Source organism: Lissotriton helveticus, chromosome 2_2 (genome assembly GCF_964261635.1).
Source record: "Lissotriton helveticus chromosome 2_2, aLisHel1.1, whole genome shotgun sequence".
Lineage (NCBI taxonomy): Eukaryota > Metazoa > Chordata > Amphibia > Caudata > Salamandridae > Lissotriton > Lissotriton helveticus.
The window spans coordinates 417,424,686-417,449,648 of record NC_136060.1 but is presented as its reverse complement, the minus strand read 5'-3'; the positions used below and the strand labels follow the sequence as shown (position 1 = coordinate 417,449,648).

The following is a 24,963-nucleotide window of genomic DNA, read 5'->3' as shown; positions in this document are numbered from 1 at the left end:
GTTGTGGAGATGAGGCAAGCTAATGCCCAGAGTTGCCGAATGTGATCCCTGGTTAGAGTAGGCACTGAAGCGAGAATTATCGAGTCCGCTGACCCTGGTCCACGACCCTGGCGCGTCGGGAATTGAACTCTGGTCCCGGGCCGTCCTCTGCTTCCGGGTCTGCCGCCTCTAACCAGTGAGCCACACCACATTTTGCTCACCTCATCTCTAAAATGTGTTCTTATAGACATTTCACAGTTTATTTTCTGCACAGCTATGAGCTCTGCATTGCTATGGGGTATTTTCAGGTGTCTCGTGACCTTACTACAATAGTGGGACACCCTAAAATGTGTCTTGGGTGTGGTCATCACTGCTCAGAACTTCATATGTGCCCTTTCTCTAATGATAAACAGCCCAGCAGTACCACCAAAATCATGAAAATAATCTACTTGGCGATCTCCACCGACCCCTGCCCCCACCACATCTACAGACAACTGGAAACACGCATATGTCACAGTTCCCCTCAAGAAACCTTCAGCGGACCCGGAAGAGACCAGCTTCAGACCCATCTCGCCCCTGCCTTAGCCATCCAAAGTCATGGAGAAAGCAATTAATAGGTAACTCTCCAACCATCTATAACAGCACCATCTCCTAAACATCACTCAGTCAGGTTTCTGCAGCAACCACAGCACGGAAACCGCCCTCATTGCAGCAACTGATGACATTGCTCGACCTCTCCATGGCCTTCAACAGTGTCTCCCATGGTAGGTCTGTCATTGTGGAGGGCTTTAGACATGGATGAGCAGTTTAAATCGGTGACATTTCTGGATGGGTAGCCAGTGTAGCTCTTTTAGGTGGAGTGTGGTGTCTGGGGGTGTTGAGGAAGAGTCTGGTGGTGGTGTTGTGGAGTCTTGGTATGAGTTGGTTTGAAATACTAGTATATAGTGTATTACCATAGTCCAGTCTGCTGGTGATGAGGACCTTAACTTCCACCATCTAAGTAGGCAATTGTGCTCAGCCACACTCTGCCTCACACAGATAACACGCATCTGCAGAAGCAAAAGAGGAGGACACTCTTTTTCCTACTTCGCTGCCAAAGCCTGTAACAACCTTCCCCATCACATCAGTACCTCCCCATCTCTACTCGAAGTTCCGCAAGAAACTGAAGACCTAGCCGTTCAATTAGTAGCTCTGATTGGCCTGCACGTCTGCTCATGTGCCTGGACACCCCCTGAGGTGATAAGTGCCCTCTACTATACCAAATAAGATAAAATATGTAGAAAGGGCTGCAACTCTCAATTGGATCAGCATTTAGCTCATTTTGAATGTGTGTCTCGTGGCACGCCCAGAGAAAGAAATCATGAATAAAATGCGTCTGTAACTAGCAGGATAGCTGCAAAATACTCCAGTGGAATTATCCAAATGTGAAAGGTACTGCAACCAATCTATGGCGGAAGGGTGATGACCCGAATCCCATTTATAGGTCGAGGCCTGCCATATAGTGCAGCTGTCTGGTTTGCTAACAACATCTTGGAGACATTCAGAAAGTTTCCCTTGAGGAAGGCTGTACAATGTTATTTTATTTTTTTATCACTCAACAACATTTAAACGTCAGAAAATGATCTGTGTAGATATTTCAGGATATATCAGATTTAGAAAAGCAAAAATAAAGCACATTTTCGGGTAATTCTAAACTGTTGTGGAAACAGAAATTTGAACAAATTAATACACTAGGTGAGGACATTTCCACACATTATCATTTCAGCTCTGTATACTTTTATCAGTAAAACTCTATGTCTGTGCAAATGTAATGGTCATTTGAATTGAAAATGTATTGTCTGTATTGGCAGTACGTTTCCACACCAGGCATACTCCACTCTACGCCACTGCATTCTAATCTGCACCACTCCACTTTACACCACTGCATGCCACTCCACACTGTCACAGCACTCTACTCTGCACCACCCCATGCCACTTCACTCTACGCTTCTCTACTTTACACCACTGCACTCTACCCCATACTGCTCTACTATGTGCCACTGCACTCTGTGCCACTCCACTCCATTCTACTCCACTCCGCACCACTCCACTCTGCGTCGCTCCACTCTGCAACACTGCACTCTACTCTGTATGATTCCACTCTACACCAGTCCTCTCTATTCTATTCTATTCTACTCTACTCTGTCACTCTACTGTACACCACTATACTCTACCGTGCATCACTCCAGTATACTCAGAAATAATCTACTCTATTCCATTGCACTCAGCGTCACTTCACTAAGCGCCACTCGATTCTCCTCTACGCCACTGCACTCTATAGCACTGCTCTCTATATCACTTCACTCTACGCCATTCTAATCTACCGTACACCACTCTATGCCTCTTTACTATACCCTGCACCACTTTACTCTATTTTAGTGCACTCTGCTATGCGCCACTGCTCTCTTCACCACTGCACTCTACACCAGTCCAGTCTAGGCCACTCCATTCTATGCCACTCTACTCTACAACTCTTCACTCCAGGCCACTACACTCTACTCTGCACAACTCGACTGAAACAATCTATTCCATGTAACTCTACACCAATACTAGTGCACTTTACAACCCTGCACTCTCCACCACTACTTTGCACTACTACATTCTACTCCACTATACTCTACAACACTATGCCACTGCACTCTATGCCACTCTATTCCACTCTACACCACTGCTCTCTGCGCCACTCTACTCTGCGCTATTCTACTCTGCACCACTGCTCTCTGCGCCACTCTACTCTGCGCTATTCTACTCTGCACCACTGCTCTCTGCGCCACTCTACGCTGCGCTATTCTACTCTGCACCACTGCTCTCTGCGCCACTCTACGCTGCGCTATTCTACTCTGCACCACTGCTCTCTGCGCTATTCTACTCTGTGCCACTCTACTCTGCGCCACTGCACGTGGTGCCACTGTATGTGGTGCCACTGCACACTACCCTACTCTTTCCATGGGACACTGTCACTGCACTCTGCGCCACTCCTTTCTACTCTGCACCACTGTACTCTGTGCCACTACTCTCTGTACCACTCTACTATGCACAGTTCTTCTTTATGCCACTGTACTCTGCACCACTCCAATCTACACCACTCCAATCTGCACCACTGCACGCCACACCCTTACACTCTGTGCCACTCTAGCCTACACCTCTGCACTCTACCCTGCACCACTCTACTCTATGCCACTGCAATCTACTCTGCACCACTGTACGTCACTGAGCTCTATGCCAATGCACTTTATGCCACTTTACTCAGAAGCAATGTACTCTATGCCCCTACACTCTATTCCAATCTACTTTACACCACTTCACTCTAGACCACTCCACTGTACTACACTACACTCTGCTCCACTCTATGCCACGCCACTCTACAACACACAACTCCACTCTATGCCACTCTACAACAGTACTCCACTCTACAACGCTGTATGCTTCTCCCTCCATGCCACTCAATGGCACTTTACTTCACTCTTTTCTACGACACTCTGCTCCACTTTACTCCACTCCGACACTCTGTGCCACTCCACCCTATGCCACTCGACTCTGTAACACTCTACTCTGCCATTTCACTCTCCTACACTACTCCACTCTGTGCCACTCTCATCTATGACAATCTACTCCTCTCTACACCTCTCCACTCTGCTCTACACCACTCCACTTTACTCTACTCCACACCCTTCTACTTTACAGCACTCTGCTCCCTCCACACAACTCTATGGTGCTCAATATCACTCCACTCAACTCTATTCTACACCACACTAGGCGACTCCATATACTCCACTCTACGACACCCCACTCCATGCCACTATCTTTTACCCCTCTAACATTTAGGCATGCTGGTTTACAACTTGACTAAAACATATTAGCAAAGCCAATAATACTTGTGTAGGTGAGACCTATTGGCTATGCCACTGTTTGTTATGTATTGCTCATAGACAGCTTTAGCTGTCTGTTGTCGAAAGATCTGCTGGGTACAATACACTAAATAAAGTGACCTTTGGTTCATTGTGAGACATGCGTGTCTGTCTCATCCGCTTGCTTCTTGTGTGATGGTTTTCCTTCCTCTGTTACTGTTGGTACCTCCCCTAGCGCGTGGCTACTTTCCCCCTGGCGATTTTGCCACTTTGTTTCCTACCACGCCAGCCCAGCTACATCGTTGCACCCCGCCTCTTCCTGCTCGGTCTTGCTTTTTGTCGTTTGGAGGCAGTGATTGCTCTCTGTCTATCCCTGAATTTTTCTTATATTTGTATTACTTTTTTTAAAAACTTCTTCACGCAGCCTGTCAGCTGCAATTTGCTAATTGGCCTTTCTTTTCTCTATGATGCACTTTTGCGCGCTATTTACTTTTTACTTATCGCTCCAAGATGGGCGGCCATGATTTTGGAACAGTAAGTTAAAAGTAAGTATGCATGCCTGCGTATCCATCATCATGTTGGATTTTATTTTTGTTAATGCTGTTCAGCATCAGTAATATGCACATGTTTGTTGTAAGTCGTGTCGACATGAGCAGTCTCCAACCAGACCTAATAAGAATGTTAATTGATTAGAAAATGTAGGACTTAGTGGGCAGGTAGAACAAAAATTCTGGAAAGTCTGTGCTTCACAAAGAACCATCTAATTTGTGGATTGAGTCGAGTTAAAAACAAATACAAAGTTGTGTCTCTTTCTGCTGCAAGAGGTAATGGATCTTTTGCTACTAAAATAGTTGAAAGAATTGGTAGATTAAACCGGCCTGCCAGTCTGTCTTTCTTCCCCCATTTTCTCGCCATCTTTGAAAAGTACCAGGTGCCTGCAGAACGTATGGAAGTGTGCGGAGGGAGGAATCACCTGGGTCCCCATGCATTTCATAGTCACAAACTAGGAAATGATGCTCACCATGACCTTGTGTTTGTTGCTGGGATTTGCTGTCTCTTGTACTTATCTCTTTGGGCAGAAGAAACAAACCTGTGTTGCGTTGTTAGATTGGTGCAGCATGTCCCAGCTGAAAAGCTGGTGTGCAGGGGTGCCCACTGAGGATGGCTGCTTGGAATCACACTGTATGATGAGTAGATTAAAATGCAGCAATAAAGCATCTGCATCTCAAATGTGACCTTTGATACTCGATTAAAGGCAGCACACAGGTCATAGAGGTGAATACTGACTTGAAATGTGCAGGTTCAGACAATGAGGCCTATATAATATACTGCATTGGATGCACACCTGTATTAGTAAGGGCACCAACACAATACATTTTTTGTTCTGATACTTTACAGGCTGTTAACCTGTCCCATTGTGTATCCAGGGAATTCTCACTGCCTATGTGGGCAATGGACCAGACAGTGTGATTTATGTCTCTAACAAACTCTCATTAATCTGTTAATATAAGATGCAATATTTATGGTGTTTTATCCTAAACTGACCAAAATATCCTGTAACCTTGTGGTTCTCCCTCAGGTGCATTATAAAACACTTGGAGGGGTTGGTGGTGCAGTACGACCTTACAGTACGCGACAGTGACGGAAGCGTGGTTCAGTTCCTTTACGGCGAGGATGGCTTGGACATCCCAAAGACACAGTTCCTGCAGCCCAAGCAGTTTCCTTTCATCGCTGAAAACTATGAGGTAAAACCTGGGCAAACGTTCAAGTTCTTTGAGAGAATGACCCTAGGCAAACAGAAACAGAATCGAAGAGCAGAGCAGAGCCAGGCCTGGGGTCTGGGCATGGTCTTGTGGTGGAGATACATCTAATGGGGGTTGTCCTTATTTTTTTGCAGCACGTTTCAAAGAATGCCTGAATGAATGAAAAGGGTTCCTTGTACAGCACGTTCTCTGTATTTTAGTTATCTACAATATCTCTTCAAATTAGCGCTCTTACTCTTTTTGATTTGCTTGTAATCGAGAATGTCTACTAAGGGTGAATTTGTAGTCAAAAAAGACAGGAAGCCTCAGTCTTTAATTGTTCCCTCTGCCTCCTAGTTGAGTTCTATCTGGAATCAGCGGTCTAGTGAGTGGGATCCCCGCTGCTGCCAAAAACATCATATGCTCTGTAGGCCGGAATATTTGTTAATGAAGGCACTAGCCATAAGAAGAGCAGGAATACTGAATAAGGTGTAAATATGGAGGCGAAGCTCATGTCTTAACAAAAAGAGGATCCATGGGAAGAGTTTATTAGATTTTAAGAGTGCACATCGACAAGTGGAAGTGGCACTGTTAGTTGTGCAAAGAGATGCAGAAATGAGGAGTGTACCCTAGCACCTGAAGCCAGGAAGAACAAGACCTCCCACTACCGAAGTGCAATTCTGATATTTCTGGCCTAAGTCATGAAACAGAAAAAGAGGAGAAGAGATCTGAGTGACTTGAAAAAGAGTTTTCTTAGATCAGACATGGTGTTTATCGGTATTTGAACCTGCAAAAGTCCTGCGCAGTAGAGGGTACTTTTGTTTCACTCTTGTACAAATGTCTCCAAATCTTTCCACGGTGAAGCTATCCAGAGATAACGTTTTAGAATAGTCCCAGCTAAGTCAGAAGGTAGAGGCTAAACATTTTTTACATGCTTAGTTCAATTTAGGTGCTCAAAAACAGCTATCTTTGGTCTCCAGTGTCTGGTCCAGATTCATGTGCAGACAAAAGTGACATATTTTCCAACAGAGTATGATTTAGAGTCAAGGGTGCGAAAATATTTAGTCAATGGTGCATATAATTCGTTAGATACTACTGTGTAATGAGTTGTTATCATTAGCATCTCTAGTACTAGGTCATTCTGGCAGCTCGTATGTACGTATCTATGTATGAAACATTGTAAGAGGCACATTAAGAGGCGTCAAACAATAATTTACCAAGTCACATTTTGAATTTGTACTTATCCTATCAGAATTCATGTCTTTGTATATCCAGTTTGATGCCATATGTCAGTAAAGACCCAATCAGCGATACTAAAAGCGGAGATAAATAGCAAACTTACCCAAAGGACGGCTGAGCTATACCAGTCCCACCGAAATAAGATCTACGAAATGGGAGATAGGGTGGGTAAGCAGTTGGCCCTTCGAACTCGCCAAAGTCAATCTCTCAATTCAATTACGTGTATCGAGTCAGAAGGCCAAGAATATACAACACCTGAAACTATTCTAGAAGTTTTTCAAAATTATTATGGGAAATTGTATAAGAATGAGGACTCTGTGAATCCCAACGCAATTAAAGAAACATTATCTAAATGGGCAATTGAGCTCGAAGACAGATCAGGAATGGATAATGTAACTAGGCTGGATCTAGAAAGAGACATAACTCAAATAGAAGTGGAAATTGCGCTTGCAGAGCTAGCTTCGGGAAAAGCTGCAGGGCCCGATAAAATACCACTTGAATTTTATAACATTTTGGGCAATATCGTATCGCCTCTACTTCTTGATTTATTTATTGGGATTCAAGTTAGTGGTGTTCCCCCTAGGTCATGGCTGGAAACCAATATTGTAATTTTCCCAAAGAAAGATAAGCCCCCCCAGTTGCCCTCCTCATATCGACCTATCTCCCTTATAAATTCAGATTTAAAACTTTATTCCAAGATCTTGGCTAATCGGCTCAGGGGGATCGTCGAAAACCTGGTCTCCCCGTGGCAACATGGCTTCATTCCGGGCAAGGGCACTACGGACCACACCCGACGCGCTATTGCACTGTTTGATGCCGCAAATGCTATGGGGGGCCAGGTGTCGATGGTCCTCCTGGATGCCGAGAAGGCCTTCAACAGGGTTTCATGGGCATTCTTGTGGGCAATACTAGAACAAATTAACGTTGGACCGTGTTTGATGAAATCCATTAAGGCAATGTATTACTCACTGAAGGCTAGGGTATTGGTAATGGGCCAGGAATCTGGGTTCTTTAATATACTCCGGGGGACTAGGCAGGGATGCCCATGCTCTCCGATCCTTTTTGCCCTCTATATAAATCCTCTAATTTTAAAATTGCTAAAAGCCGAGGCAATTAGACCAGCTATATTGGGCCCCTTCCATACAAAAATATTAGCATATGCCGATGATGTGGCAGTAATAACATCACATCCCACTGAGGCTATAACAGAAATAGAACAGATTACTCAAACCCTCGGGCAGCTATCGGGATACTCCCTAAATAGGGATAAAACGATGGTCATCTGTACCAACAATGTATACTTTATTGATCCCAGAAGGGTAGAATCCGCTGTATATCTGGGAGTTCGAATATCTGCCAAAATAGACGAGATTGTTAAAATTAATTATGAACCGTTGCTTCAAAAAGTAAAGAAAGATCTTAAAAAGATTGACGGATTACATCTCTCAATCATCGGAAGAGGCAACTTCCTTAAAATGAATATTCTACCCCGGGTACTATACCTGTTTCGTGCGATTCCTCTACTAGTGGATGATAAAATCTTAAAGAGCTTAGAATCCCATATGAGTAAATTTATGTGGGGATATGGGAAGATCAGGAGATCTAGCCGGAAGCTCTCTCTACCCATTACCAGAGGCGGACTGGCAATTCCTGATTTGGGATTTTACTTATGGGCTGCTCTTCTACAACAGATGATGTCAGTATTTCATGTTAAACCTTTGGAAAACGAGGTAGGGGCTAGCTATATACCCTCAATATTTGAATTGTCCATTGGAGATAGGGCTAATGGTTTGTTATTGAAGCAGGTTGAACCCTCATACTTTAAGAAAGTAAAGTTTAAGGTTATAACAAGTGCCTGGATAACGTGGAGGAAAATTACGAAGTATATGAAAATTCCTAAACATAATAGATATACTTACCTATGGCATTCGTCAATATTGCCGCCACATGTATATGACGTTATTTCCAGATGTTGGGAAACATTAGGAGTATTAACAATAGGAGATTTCTTACTTCCCAACTATGGTCATAGATTCCAACAACTTCAATCCAAATTTGGAATCCCAAATAATAGTGTATTCAAATTTATACAAATTAATACAATTCTAAATCTAAAGGTTGCTGATATCTCTCTGGATATTATCCCTATAATTGATTGTATGTCTAGACCAACAACTAGGATTGGTACTATTTACGATATTTTAATTGAAAACCAACATGATCATTTAGAACCTACTGAAGTAGGTTGGTCCAGGAAACTAAATAACCCTAATGTGGATATTGACATGTCTTTGATACTCTCGATACAGTTGTTTATGTCTTCTAATTTGAAAGCTCAACTCTACAAAACTATCTATGATTTATATTTCACTCCTGCCAAACTTTACTCTTGGGGGAAAAGGTCTACTTCAGAGTGTCCAAGGTGTGGTAAAATTACGGCAAATTTATTACATATGCTCTATGAATGTGATAAACTACTAGTACTGAGAACAATGATTGCTGGGTTCTGGCAGGAAGTGTTCGGGCATTCAGTAGCCGAATCTCCTACCCTTTATATTCTCGGTTACGATAATACTCTGAGGCATACCAAAGCCGAAGAAATATCTCTCTTTCTGGGCACAGCAGTGTATAGAATAATATTAACAGCCCGCTGGAAGGATGCCGATCCCCATAATTTTCAGATTTGGCTCTCCCGGCTGTTAGGTATGTATAACCAAGAGAAGGCGATTTTCGCCTCTAAAGGAACAAAGTCAAGAGCTCGTGGTATTGAGATCTGGAAACCAATTGATAATTGGAAAAATGACATTAGAGATTTTGCATAAATGAATGTAATTAGGGTTTTATTTTCATTTTGCCATGTCCTCAGCATTCCTGCTTTATTTAAGCTAATTTATCTGCTTCTTATGACTCTTTGTTATATTTACTGAATCCTTTTTTGTTATTGCTTTATCTTTGTCTGTATCTGCAATTGTGAATTACCAAATAAAAAATATAAAAAAAAAAAAAAAGACCCAATCAGTATCTGTCACAGTAAATAGTGCCGCGCCACTGAGTGGTGTGGCTCACTGGTTAGAGGCGGCACACCCGGGAGCAGAGGACGGCCCGGGACCAGGGTTCAATCCCCGACGCGGCAGGGTCTTGGACCAGGGTCAACGGACTCGATAATTCTCGCCTCGGTGCCCACTCTAACTAGGGATCACACTCGGCAACTCTGGGCATTAGCTTGCCTCATCTCCACAACGGCCCCCCACATACGCCGGGGATGCCTGGTTTCGCCTTGGAGATACACAGTAGGGACCATCTCACAGGGAAAGCCAGGACGGGTTCCCCAGCGGTCTACAGCGCAGAGATACTCCTTCGGGAGTCGATTCTAGCGCTTTAGAAACCCACAATCAATCATCAATCAATCAATCAATTTGGGTGCCAACTCGTATGCCCACAGCCTGTTAACGATAGTTACGAACTGCTTGTAGTCATGGAAGCACCATTACCATGTCAGAGCAGGCAAATTCACTTCAAAACTCCCATGTGCTCTCTTTTTAAGCTTGGTAACATTTGCATAGGTTATGTGGACATTCCAGCCATCCTGTCTGCCAAAAGTTCGAGGGCCAGGCTTCGTATAATATATGTGAGGCGGATGTTAGTTCCATTTCTATCATTGTCATGTTTTCACTGTCTTCGTTTGAGCTGAATTTCTTATACATTAATCTGTGGAGTTGTACTTTCATGATTCCAGGTTTCGTACCACCTTCTAGGTGAACATCATTTATTGTGAGTAAGGATGGGTGAGGGCTGTTTGCCCACTATTTATGTGAGCGGGTAATGCAACTACATAATAAATTCAGTGTTTATGAATATATTTTTTACAGTGGTTTGTAAGATGCTAATATTGTCACCTTGCAGACACTCCTGACATAGAGTGTGCTAGAGTCAAATCTGTAGGTATCTAGGTAGGCATCAAGCCCATGGAGCTACAAAGTAGTATTGCTAAAGGTTATTCTCACTCTATTCCTACGGCCCAGCTATTTGCTGAATTGCTTCCAACCCAAGCTGGTTGTAGGGGCGGAGCGAGATGCTCTTTCAGACCAGCATGTAATGCTCCTTGTGAGCGATAGAGGCTGAGGTTGGGTAGAGTTGTCTGCACTGACTCCATCTGTCACTAACAAACTCTATGATGCATGTAGATGGAATGAAGACCTATGGGTCCCTGGCTCTTTTTATATTTAGCCTTCAGACTCTTGTGTTTGCGAGATTGACTTCCTTTTGCACTTTTGGCTACTTGCTTCCTTCTTGTAATGCACATATGCTCAAAAGACTGACCTTTTTAAAACCTTACACTCAAAACTAAATTCCGTCCACCTCCCATCTCCCCTCATTTTAGTACTGTTTTTACTATTTACTTAGATGTGTGTATTGTCCTGGGTTCTTGTCGTGTATGCACACCCCTCTATCCTCGTATATTGTATTTGTATCTGGTTGCACTGTACAGAGCTCAGAAGCCTTTGGTGCTAGGTTTGCACTTTATAAGTTAAAACACACCTGGAAAATACCTGGATAAATAGCTATCAACACCTCGCAACTAACCTTCCAAACGGGATTTCTGAGGCCAGCCTCCTCGCAGAAGAATTGCACAGGCTAAGATGAGAAGTTACTGCTTATTCTGCTATATTGCATTTTTATGTAGCATCTCTATTAAGAAGTCCACGCTCTCAGAGGAGGCCTTTGTAAAACGGGCCCAAAACGTCAACCATTGGGTTAGGCTCCATTTCCAGCTCCACTCTTGGTAACAATGGGCCGAGTGAGAGGTTATTGCAACCAGGTTCCTCTTGCTTCTGGCTCACAGGAGAGCCAACACAAAAAACAGGGGGCCTCAGTGTTTAATTTTTCCCCCTGCCTCCTAGTTGAGCTCTATCTGGAACCAGCGGTCTAGTGAGTGGGATCCCTGGCTGCTGCCAAAAACATCATACGCTCTGTAGGCTGGAATATTTATTAGTGAAGGGCAAAATGAAGGCAATAGCCATAAGTTTATCACTAACATAACATATTGGCTATTTAACTCTTAGAGTAGGAAGTCACCCCGTTATCAGGCCATAGGAGAACATCTTACATAGCGCCAGGAAGCCCTTGGGCAGCAGTGCGCTCTATAAATATCACTAACATAACATAACATAAGAAGAGCAGGAATACTGAATAAGGTGCAAATATGGAGGCGAAGCTCACGTCTTAACAAAAAGGGGATTCATGGGAAGAGTTTATTAGATTTTAAGAGTGCACATCGACAAGTGGAAGTGGCACTGTTAGTTGTGCAAAGAGATGCAGAAATGAGAAGTGTACCCTAGCACCTAGAACAAGACCTCCCACTACCGAAGTGCAATTCTCATATTTCTGGCCTAAGTCATGAAACAGAAAAAGAGGAGAAGAGATCTGAGTGACTTGAAAAAGAGTTTTCTTAGAGCAGACATGGTGTTTATCGGTATTTGAACCTGCAAAAGTCCTGCGCAGTAGAGGGTACTTTGGTTTCACTCTTGTACAAATGTCTCCAAATCTTTCCATGGTGAAGCTATCCAGAGATAACTTTTTAGATTAGTCCCAGCTAAGTCAGAAGGTAGAGGCTAAACATTTTTTACATGCTTAGTTCAATTTAGGTGCTCAAAAACAGCTATCTTTGGTCTCCAGTGTCTGGTCCAGATTCATGTGCAGACAAAAGTGACATATTTTCCAACATAGTATGATTTAGTGTCAAGGGTACGAAAATAGGTTCCTCTAGGGTAATGCGAAGGGGTAGCTACCATTTAGTTATGTCTGCTCGTGTCTTCGTAGTGCTATCACTTAATATTGTCATTAAGATATCTTTTTGGGAACCCTAGAAATGACTGGAAAAAGGCCTGAAATACAGTTCTAAGCTAACATATGGTATGACCAGTTTCTGATGATAACTCTTGTCTCAATATTCACCATTAGTTGGTTTATTACTTTAGGAAGTAGAATGAACCTACATATATTTATTCTAAGTCTTTTGACTGACAAAAATGTGTTTGTTCTTAAAAGTTCTAGCTTATTGTGTTCACTTGGAATTTATGAGGGTAGATATGTAGATAAATGATTAATACACTATAAGGCGTTACGGTGGCAGTTCTGAAAGGACGTGTTGACTTCTCATAAGCCTGTATTTTGTAGGGAATACTTCTTAGTGGGAACTTGTAGGTTTTTAGTGACTGGCACTTACATTTACCTATGAGAATACATGTGAATGATCGAACAAGGTATGAAAGTGAGAACAAAAAAAAAGTTCAGTGAGTTGTGATAGCAGTATTGAGGTGCCAAAGACACTGCTGATTAAGAAATTGCATAGTATGGGAGCCCTCAAGACAATTTTTGTAACAAAAAACAGATTTGATCAAAGTATGGCATTGTTATAGGGGATCGAAATTGATTTCACTCACTGGAGAAATATTGGCTACAGAGAAGAAAAAGGTGTGCTGTCGGAATATGGACAATGTCATAAATCGCTGCGACCCATAGGAGAAAAAACTATTATGCTTTTTCATGTAATCTTAGATCTGTCTGTTTATACTTGTTCATGTGATACCACAATTGTAAAATAAATAAAATTGGTCCCCCCAAAAAAAGAGAAGAAAAGGTTGCTGAAAAATATATAGGAGTTGTAGAAAAATCAGCATTCAAGGTACACAATGAGCAGTATCCTTATAGGATAGTTGTGTGTTCATGCAGGGTTGTGAAGGTCCTAAAATCAGCATATTGAAAGATAAATGCTGTATGCCTGTTCTCGGTACAAAAGGGGGGTGGTGATGGACGGAGCATCTGAACCAATCAAACACTCACGCCCAGTCAAAAGATCTGGGTTTAATCCATCACCGTTCTTTAGCCCACTCTGCCACCCCAGTTCAGACATGGCTATATGCAAATCAGTCTGACCCTGCGCCTCATGGGAACAGTCCAGCCCGAACTGCCAAGCCATGTCTTCCCTGGACTGGAAACAAGCTTCCGAGGACCGGTTTCTGGCATTCCAGCCGTCTTCAGCCCGACTTGCTTGAATCCAGTGGCAAAGTGAGCAAGGGACTCACGTCTCAGCATACCCTGCCACACTTATGGCGGCCAAAGCGGTAAAAAAGGGGGGTGGTGATGGACGGAGCATCTGAACCAATCAAACACTCACGCCCAGTCAAAAGATCTGGGTTTATGCCTGTTCTCTGCATAGGCAGGGGTAGTTAAGTTTCATAATGAGGACTGAAGTTTTCTCAGGCAAATGATTGCTGAATAACAGCGCTTTGGGTACGGTACTCTATCCACAACAAAAAATAATGCAGATTTTTCTTGCCTCCTATTTAGGAATAAACACTCTCTATAGGCTTTTCGGGTTGCTCTGTTGCCCCAATGCCTCTAAATGTGAACAAAAAGGAGGATCTTTTTCAGCACAAGTAGCAACATGAAGACCACATTTTATGAAGCTGTGTGTCAAAAAGATATATCAGGGGCAAAAATAATACTCTGTGTTTTTAGCCCTGCAATCGGGGATGGGAGCTTGTGCAAGATGCTAAACCAGAACATGCTGGACCAGGCAGTCTGGATCTCCCTGACAATCAGATATTTTATTTTATCTTCGGTCTTATTCCTCTTCAGTCTCAAATAGTTGGAGGTCACCTAATCCTGGATTGCTGCAAGGACATCTCTCAGCATTCACACACAGCCAGACCAATGGTGATCAGATGTAAGCAGCATCTGGTTGTCCTGGCCATGATGGAAATGTATAGATCACCTTAAATTCAGAAACCTTCTTAAGACAGAGCTGTTCCTAAACTAGTGTTGCCTTCCTTGCCTAAGTTCAATACTGTGCTTAGATACCCTTCCGGGGGTGATTTGTATGCATTATTAGCTAAAAAAACATAACATAACATAACATAATATAGTGCCTTGAAACTGAATGTCTGCATGACCTTACCCAGGAGCTAAGTTACAGATCCCTGCAGAATAAATGGGGAGAATGTGCTGAGTGTCCTGTGTGACACCACGAGATGTAGGGTGTTAAACTGAACAACACATGTGGACAGCCACCACCGGGGTCAGACCCCAGAGAAAATACCTAAAACCAACCCTGCGAAGGACCAGGTAGCCGAACGGTGTGTAACCTGCCTATCAGAATATCATGATAAAGCACCTCTTGCTGAGACCCCTAAAAGGATGACCATATTCTCTTAAATGGTACAAGACCATTACCTCCTCAATTATTGTAATTGAATCCTTCCAGTAAGCATGGACCTCTCCCCCTTCGTTAATAAGTATTTGATGCGGTCTTGTGAATATGTTTGATTCTGGTTGGTACTAAGTTCTTCCTATAAACAGTTCATGCACAATTAATTTCACTGTGCTAAATGCATCTTCTGTACAGAATATTGTGGCTTAGATGACTGACCATACTTGGTTAGCACAGATCTTGCCCAGGTCTTACACCCCCAGTCATGATCCAGTTACCATATCAAACCGGATGTGGGAGCTTGTGGATTTTTTCACTGAGGGCTGTATGATACTATAACTCAAAACTTGTGTATTTGTAAGGCTCCTGCTCATCTCTTAGCATGTTGTGGCACCGAATAACAGATGTTTGTTACTCAACTGAGTGGTACTCGTTATATTGACTCTTTAGGAAAGGCTGACTTCCCTAGCCGGGATTTGAACCTGTGACCATGAGGTCAGCCACTGGTAGGTGGATGCGTTATTCCACCAAGCTACCAGATCTGGGCTGCTTCTAATTGGCAGATATTTCATTTATCACTAGATTGGCTTTTGAAATTGGCTTTATTTCTTTTAAACTGTCCATTTCCTTTGCAAACATCGGCCGTCATTTTGAATTGGTCATCCTCTCATCGCTTGAAAGAAGTTGCCTTTCGGCTCTTTGATAAAACTCTGGTAACGTAGTATTGACATCCATGGTGATGTGTAGGTGGTAAGCGTCTTTCTTTGACAAGTAGGTGGTAAGCGTCTCTCTTTGAAAATCACTCCGATATCTTTTGGTAAGTTACATCACATCGCTTGCACTGCAGTGAAGGAAATCGGTTTAGTTCGTCGAGCAATATCAAAGAACCCTGGGGCATGTTTGCCATAGCCATTTCTATATTTAATCCAGTTTTACCAGAAATTTGCTTCGGCCATTCATGATCTACCTCCTGTTAACACACATCCAGACCAAGGTTTGGCTGCTCCCTTCCTCTTGGTCTTGTGATACTCTAGGGCAGCAGTTCTTAACCTTTGACCTCCATGAACCCCCAGTGAATGCTGCTGGAAGCTGAGCATCCCCTTCAAAGCAATTCGGTTTCACTTTCGGTTTCAATTTCTATGATTTGTACCTGGAACCACTATATAAAACCATCTATTAATCAAACAGATGCCCATATGAAGGATATTTAATTCACACAAAAAAAAACATGAAAACCGAAACTTTATTTGTAGTCGGAAAGTTGGAGATTTTTACATTCTAATTTTATTTCTGCAATACGAAGCAATATGCAACACTCTAGCATATCACTTGTCCTTTTTTCCTCCCAAGGCATGCTCTCTTTTTGTCGGCAGATACCAATAATTCATATTCATTTTTGTTTGCTGTTCTTGCTCTGCTCCCACAAATCAAACTTTGGATACCAATTTAACTTTTAGCTTTCGGTTTCAATTTTCTTCACATACACAGATCGTTTTAAACCATTCTACATATACTTTATTAATCAGGTAATATTAATGAATTTGATGACCAGCCAAGGACCCCCTGAATAGGTGTCGCAGTCTCTCAGAGGTCCTCGAACCACGGGTATCAACTACTGCTCTGGGGCTTCTCATTCCCTAAATGAATGAACACTTGCGATTTGTTTCTACAATTTACCTGTCCTTTTCCACATGACTCCCAGAAGGATGTAGACCTGAAATTAATCTAGGTATTAAATTAAGTCTGACTAGTATGCGTGCGTATATGTGTGTATATATATATATATATATATATATATATATATATATATATATTAAAACATTTTTTTTTTAACTTGGCCCATAAGTTTCATGTTTTTTTTTAACCCCACCTAATTTGTCCATTATTGGCTCAGTTATACAGCGTGTTGGGTAGGAGCTGACATATCCACTTATCTCTTACAAGTATTCAGTACCTTGGATGTTAATCCAGATATCGATACGAAAGAGGCATGCCACCCAAGCAGTTCCAAATACTGCAGGCTCTTTTTCAAGGCCCCTGAAACGGATCCATTTTTTATTGCCGTTTTTTGATGTGCTGAGTTAGAGGCCTGCAGCATTCAGGCACTACGTTTATTGTCACCTGTCCACCTAATCTAAACCACGCAACAGGCGCGTGCCTGCGTTCCTCGTCTGTTTCAAGTCTTTGTGCCACACTTTCAATAAACGTATAATGCAAGTATAGAATTAAGCCTCAATGCTGATGTCTCAGGGTTTTAATTGTTGTTAACACCCTCTGCAGAGAGCGTTAACAGCTATTAATTGACCTTCTATAGCCCAGTCCTTAGGCGAGGGAACATAGTGAGGGAAAGGGCAAAGAACAGCCAATGCTCGACAGTGGTTGTATTGATGGAGCGGTAATTTCTTCTGGTAGTTTCTCAATGCAAAACCCTCATGCTACCTCTAATTTACCGCTCAAAAGGTGTTGGGCCCTTCACACCATGTATTATCTTCAGGAGATTTTAAATAATCATGAACAGTAAAAACTGCAATTATTATTCAAGCCAATAAAGAGAGTTGTTGAGTATTTTAAAGGGTTTTAATTTCTAGTCCAAAGTTAATTTTTCTCTGACCCTTTATTCATTAGTAAAATATCAATCAGGTTACAGAATTTGGAAAACATGAAAAATATCAATACAGAACACATTACAGTCTGCATATAAGCATTACATGTAGTTATGAAAATGTGGCGCAAAATTTCAGTCACAATTCTTAGAGTTTCTAAGAAAAATAGTCTTGCAAGGCTAATCAATAATTAAATAGTTGGCAAAAATCTCCCATAAAGAGAAATACATGCATAAAACAAAAAATCTTTTTAGACCTAATTAATTAGTCAAAACTTAAAGTTTAGCATCTAAATCTAAAGAGCCTTTCTATCTGTTGCTGCTCTGTGCATCTCTCTGTGTCTAAAGAGCAAAAAGGAGGGAGACAGCCCGCCCTTCACAAGAACTCAAAGGAATGTGGCCTGATGTGCCAAGATATTACGTCGAAGCAAGAAACCTCCCCCTGAATCTCCTCGGACGCACCTCCCCTCCAGCAATCTCCCGGGACGTTTCGCGTACCTAACCCATAGAAGCCAGCTGAGCTGAGAAAAGCCAGCCCCCATCCAGAGAGGACAGTATTTATACCCTAATTATTGGCAGATTACACAAAGATGTAGCATCTTTCAGTAAAACCTGTACGTGATTGGTCAGTCATGATGGCATGAGGTCACACTACCCTGACTCATTCTAAAAACCTGACTTTACCAGTGTTAACAAAAGAAGCATACATGAATAACTACATTTATAAACGTTTGCAACATTTACTAGGAAAAATGTTTCATTCTAATTCTCTTCCTTCCTTCCACAGCGTAGTCAGAACGGATACTTTTAACTAACTGGTACATTGGCACAGTCACAAGAATGTACAGTTCAGGTTGTCCTTGACTTTTTGTCATGAGGAAAGCTGCCACAGTCTGCGCATGCTCCCTTCTCATTAAATTGCAAGCCATAGCCTTGATGGATTCACAGGCAGCCATGTTTTGTGTAGGCCCCAAAAATAAAACAAACACAAAGATAATATTAATTTCATGTAAATCAGCCCATTATGTTTCCCACGTGCATTATTAATTCACACACATTATAAAAAGAGGCGTTATTAACTGAAAATATTTATCAAAATATGCAACAAGTCAAAGTCCTTTAAGACAGGAATAATAAATCTAGATTACATGGATGAGCTGGGAAAAGAGAAACACATTCTATTAATCCTCAAAGGTAAAAAGGCCACTTTTTCTCTACATTGCAAAAAAAAAACACATGTTAATTCAGCAAAAGCATTTTCAGACCTCACTTTCATGTTTTTCATGTGCCATGTTTTTAACCTGCACCAAAATGTGCGTGGCAATTTAAATGCAGCCTGTCTGTAGCACAAAAATAACACAATGCCTGACTGCAGATGAAATCTGCTCCATCAGTATGACGTAATATTGAGATCAGTAACATCGACCTACAGCAATATTATTGTCGCTAACTCGACCTAGCCGCTCTATCACAGTATAAATATATAATTACTATTTTTACCTTCACCTCAACTTACCTGTACTTAGCCGCTCTATCACAATATAAGTATATAATTACTAGTTCTTACCTTCACCTCAACTAACCTGTACTTAACCTGTAATGTAATGGATGCAATATTTATTGTGATATTTTATTTATTTTAGGGTATACCTCAACAGCATGCTGGCAATTGGGCTATTGGCACCCAAACACCTTAATGTGCCCAGCACAGGTAGACAAACAGCCCGACTATCCCTTCTTTCTCTATGTCCTTACTTCACACGATCACTGAGCTTCGAATGCAGGCAAATACCAGTAGTTAGTCAAAAGGAGTATTTCCTACTGACCACTAAAATTGTTAATACTCACCTCTAAGCCTTATGATGGGCTGAGCCGTTGTCTGCATTCCATAGAAGGTTCAAATATTGGTTTGTATCTATAATGGCTCAAATAGGTCATGCAGGTTTTTGACATTGCAGCAGGCGCCGCTGTTCGCTACCTTTACCTGTTTTACCATTGTTTTAAATATATCTGATGCCAGGTCTTTTGGCTCTGTAAACATATACAAACTCTTTAGTTTATAAATAGGCATCCTGTGGTTGTCCCTATCTCTACGTCTTTTTTTTTTTTTTTTTGCAAGCGTCCATCACACCCAATGACGGGGGAGCTGGTCTGTTGGCTTTTGTGCCACAAGCTGCTTCTTTGGACCCAGAACAAGCAGGTTGAAGAAGGACGTAATTGTGGCAGACGTGGTAGGTTTTGCTGCTCATAGAGGTTGTATAGAAAGGGTGATTTACGTCTTTTGGACTTTTTGGCTTGGTCATGCTTAGCTCATAATTTACTAGAATGGATACACCTCTGCTTATGTTGTATTCATGATGAATCCTTAGCAAATAAGCTGTACAACATTGTGGTATATGATCTTTCTAGTGGACATTATCATGCCTGTACCATTTCCCCCTTAAGGCAGCTTTATGTGGATGAGGCTTGGCCAAATGGTGATGTGGAGCATCGTGTCTTGGGAACCGTGGCTGCGATGTGCCCAAATGTTTCTGTAGCATCTGCCAACGCCTATTCTCTTGATGCTTCCGATCATATGGCAAAGGCGATTTAATTAAGGCTGCTTGTCTCTCTGGTCCGTTGAGGCTTACGTGTGCATTTTCCCTAGCTACCTGTCCCATCACTAGGTCTCCCTCCCTGCTGTTGGAGACAAGAGGACCCATGAGACTCTCTGTAGACACTCCAGCTGTCTGTTTTGCTGAGATATGATAACATTGGGGACACATGACACTGCAGAGACACTTTGATGCCTATACTGAGCTCCTGATTTTCCTTCCAACAGCAGGACTTAGAAGTTAAAGCAATAGTGCGTTTGCAAGGGGTACTGGGGAGTCAGTCTGTGCAACAAATTAATAAGTGGACTAGTAGATGGTTAATGTCTATCTCATCTTCATTTAAAAAGATCTGAGGACAGTCTAGTAATATTTTTTGAAGAAGGACAAGATATCCAAGGTAGGCATAATTAGGCGGTGCTTGTTGCGTGTCCTGTTATTGCATCAGGTGAGACCGAATGTTCATCCCCTCGAGTGCTTACAGTGAGATCATTATTATCTGAGCTTAATTGGACAATGAACCTCAGTGGTCCTCTACTCTAGAAATATTAATTACAAGATTTTGTTTGGTGGTAATTATAAGACAGTATTTATTAAATGTATATGTACTGTATTTTCTTTAAACATCTTTAGGTTTCTTTTCTCAAAACCTTAGCCACGTGGTTCATTTCTAGGGTTTGCCAGCCTGTCAGACAATTTTAGGTTTCAAGTAGGCAAACTCAGTGGTAGTAAAAAGTACTGTAATCATTCATTCTCTGCTGGATTTTTTTGTAACTGAATTTTATTATTCTTCCCTGAATCAAATACATTATTTCATGAACCCTTTAAAAAATCTGTTGGCCTTCTGCAGATTGTGTTTCAGGGCCTCTCAGTACTGACTTGTCTTGTACCATTCTGGTCAGTATCTGTTAGGGTTACTCTCTTTTACCGGTGGTGTCCTGCAGCCACAATACTTCCGCACTGACACAGAATTACCAGGTACTCCATTTTAGCACTTGAGTCTCTGAGTAGCAGGGTCAAGCAGCCAGAGCTTACTCTAGGACGTGGTGTAGGTTTAAGAATGAAAAAACACAGACAGGCTTTCTGCATCTTTGTGCCCAGGATATCGAACAGCATCACAGCGGACATCATAACTTCCCCAACTTTCCAGCAATTCAAAAAGAAACTGTAAGACCCACCTCTTTAGACAATACTATCCTCCCCCACAAAAAAGACTCCACAAATATTTCCTCTCTCTGAATGACTTTAAAACATAGCCCTGGGCTCTTGCCCTTTTTTACTACTCCGATGCTTCAAATAAATGTCTGTGCTGTATCAATACCCTTACATGCATACATAAGTACAATAAAGCCCTAGAAATTGTGTTGCCTACATCCTTAACAAAGGGCTACTAAAATACCTGCCATCATATAACTGCATGTTCACTCATTGGGATCCTTGGAACTTGCTGAGTTCTCGTACCCAGAAAACTTGCCTCTGATGACCGCTTGTGGGAGGCTGCAGTCCAATATAGTGGAGTCCCGAGTCCCACTGGGCTTAGTTGGGACAATTGTCAAACAGTTAGGCCAAATCCAACGGTGTGTCCCAGATGAGATTTTATTTCGATGGAGGGGTATCCACAGGAGCCGGGGCCACCCACTAGGAGTCACAGTGGCAGCGGTGAACAAAAGTCAAAGGTCAAACGGTTAAAGTGACTACAACAGTAACTGACAATATCTATGGAACTGTATCCGCTAGGAAGCTGGTTCAAACTGTTCAGGATTCAGAGTACTACTGAATTCTTCAGCTGGGAGATGAAAACCAACATTCTCAAAGTCCAGCAACATCCTAAGAGAAGATAGCTACTGGCACCTTGGCGTCAAGGGAAGTGTTGGGGCGACATAAGTGGATCACTGTCCTCAATGTTGAAGGGCAGCTATTAACCCAGCTGTTGTTCTTGCTTGTGGTGGGCAACTGGGCCGGGTTAACTGCTGGACTCCTGGTGACTCTGTCCGTTGAATTACCCTTTCATTTCTTTCTAAACAGCTGGGTCTTGCCTTTCCTTCTGTATATCAGGTTACGTCTTCCTGGCAGGCTGCATCCTGCTCCTTCTGTGTGCTGGTAGGTCTTCCTTCTCTCATCATTCTCAGCGAGTCTGCAGGCTTACCCATATTTATACTCAGTGCTGAAGTGGTTCGACTACTGGCTCCATTTCTTTTCAAGGGTGCTGGTGACAGGCCTTCTCAGTGTTCAGATGAAACATTGACTAATGTGCAGTTGGAAAGTTTCAATACGTAACCATCTTTGGTGCCCAGGCCTTGCTTTGCCAGTCAGGCTGTTAAGGAGGATCCCAACAATCACTCTTGCCTCCCTGTGGTGAGTCTCCTTACAAGGAGGGATCCTCCAAACAGTCCTCGCACAAGAAAACACCAGAAACATCTCTGAAAAGAGAAGTCCTCTACTTCATCATTCATGAAATGGTCCCAATCTCAAGGAGCTTTTACTGGAATGTTAGGCTTCATCTGCCAATCCATCTCAAGCTGAGGTCTTTTGGCAGATCATGTGGGACTTTTTAGGACTCCCTTCTTCTCACTGAGCACCTTACAGGTCACAAAGGTAGACCAGACCTTTCTAATCTGGCAATTCATTTGGTTCTGACCCTAATTCGGTCTGATCTCTATGGCTCCACAGGCTCTGACCTTGGTGCCAACTCATTGGAAGCTGCCTCTGTCTAAAAAGATGACATGATCGATGGCACTTACTGACATGTCCGGTCCAGCTATCACTAGTTGCTGACCGTCTACCCAGAGCCCAGTCCGTTTGTACAATATTCCACCCTGATTTTGATACAATTGTCCCTTTCGTCTTTGGAGCCCAAATCTAACATCCTTACTAAAATCCTGCAGCTGTCTTTGGCAGCTCAAGGACCTGTTCTACCTTTCAACAATGTTCTTTTAGAAAGGGTTCTGGCTCCTTGGGGAAAAACAGTTTTATGGCCCAGCAGTTAACATGTAGATTGATTGACGCCACAGGTCCATGCCTTCTGATCTGTAGTTGTTGTGGACTCATTCTTCTCCTGATTGCCTGGTTGTCCAAAAGAATTCTGCAAAATAGAGTCCAAATGCTTTGCGTAAACCATAGCTTGAACTTGAGTCCAAACAGTTCGATTTCTAAGGTGCAAAACTATGCTTTTGGCTGTGTGGCTCTACACACCACCAGTGCAACATACCTCCTTGGATGGTATGTTCACGTCCTATGCGAAATGGTGAAGATGGTTATAATTAGCCTTCCAGATCATATTAAATGTTCATTTTCGGAGTTTATTAAAGATGGCCTTGGTACTACAAAACTGATTCTGAAATGTGGACTAGACTTAGCCAGCATTGTGACGCTCTCCATTGCTGTTCTGTTACCTTGGGTAACCAATCCTTTATACACCCCATTGAATTTTCTGGCAGCATTCAGGCTTCCTTAATAGATTGCTGTTGAATGGTGAGAGAATTGAAAGAAAGCAGACTGGTCCTCCTAGAGCTTCCAGACAGTTGTGCTCCTGCACCCTCACTAGGACTGACCTCCCAGGCAAAACAGTTCCACCAGCGATAGCCTTGCTTTTGCTACTCTTCCAGGTGTCAACCTTCCCAGCAATTCTCTTAGTTGGTTTAAACCCCACTTCTTTTCTACGAGAGGTGGATTTAAATCGTGGCAACTGCAGACTCTCCGTTGTTCCACTGGTTTAGCTGCCTCAAAGCTGCATTGATTTTCTGTCACATTTTTGGGAGCCAACTGCGAAGGTTTTTTGTGTGCTTCAGTTGTTCCACAAGGTTTACGTCCTCTTTTTCTTTACTTCTTCAGAACATCTTGCATCCTTACTCTTGGAGGTGGAAGGACAGGTGTTGCTGAAAAAAGGCACAGGCTAATTTTGTCTATGGAGGAGATGGGCACAACATTTTATTCCTTCTACTTCTTGGCCCCAAGAAGGACAGGAGCTCCAGGGCCATTCTGGACTTGAGTCATGTACGTCTTTGCCTGTCGGGGCAAATTCAGGATGCTGTCCATGACTGATTCTTTTGACTCAGTGCACAGGCTTGGATTCGTTCTTGCATTTCCAGTACGCCTAATGTCATCTGCCGATCTACCTAGTTCATAAACATTACCTCCACTTCATTGTTAGTCCAGCACTACTAGTTTGCAGGGCTGCAATTGGTCTTATTTTTTTAACAAATGTATTTTTGCAGTTACAGGGATGTTTGACTTGCATCATTTATTTTCAAAATCTGAAGTACGATTTCATATGATTGTATTAATCTTTTGTATACATCTCTTTGTAGTTTGAATTGTTCTATGTGAGTCTTGCAGGCATTCTAAGAATCAGATTGGCAGCGTTCTTCTTCTGTACGTTCAGACGATGTAGACATTTTGCATAATAAGTGATGCATTATGTGGGACATAGACGCTCGCCTCCTCCCGAGAGAGATATAAGTGCTTTTATATGAGTTTTATATGGAATCTAGACTCTCTCAAACTTATTCATACTGAGGACAATTTTTTTTTTCCTTAGAAAGTATATTCTAGTCCTTTTTCCTCCACAAATGTATTGGTCTGGAGTTTTCAGATGTGCTATTACTAGCATAGTCGCCAGCAATAAGTGGGGAATAAATTTGCCTGATGTGGTTAGTGGGTAGGTGCTATTCTCGCACAGAACCCCAAATAAGATTTAACGGGTGAAGAGGAA

At 42.3% G+C, this 24,963-nt stretch overlaps 1 protein-coding gene across 1 annotated transcript in view; it reads left to right on the top strand.

Annotated features, from left to right (window-relative positions):
- Window positions 1-24,963, top strand: part of POLR1A (RNA polymerase I subunit A) — a 514,608-nt gene that overhangs the window by 336,123 nt on the left and 153,522 nt on the right. The window contains exon 22 of the mRNA XM_078678659.1: window positions 5,446-5,611. Within this exon, the coding sequence (XP_078534785.1) occupies window positions 5,446-5,611 (166 nt within the window). The remainder of the gene's footprint in view (window positions 1-5,445; window positions 5,612-24,963) is intronic.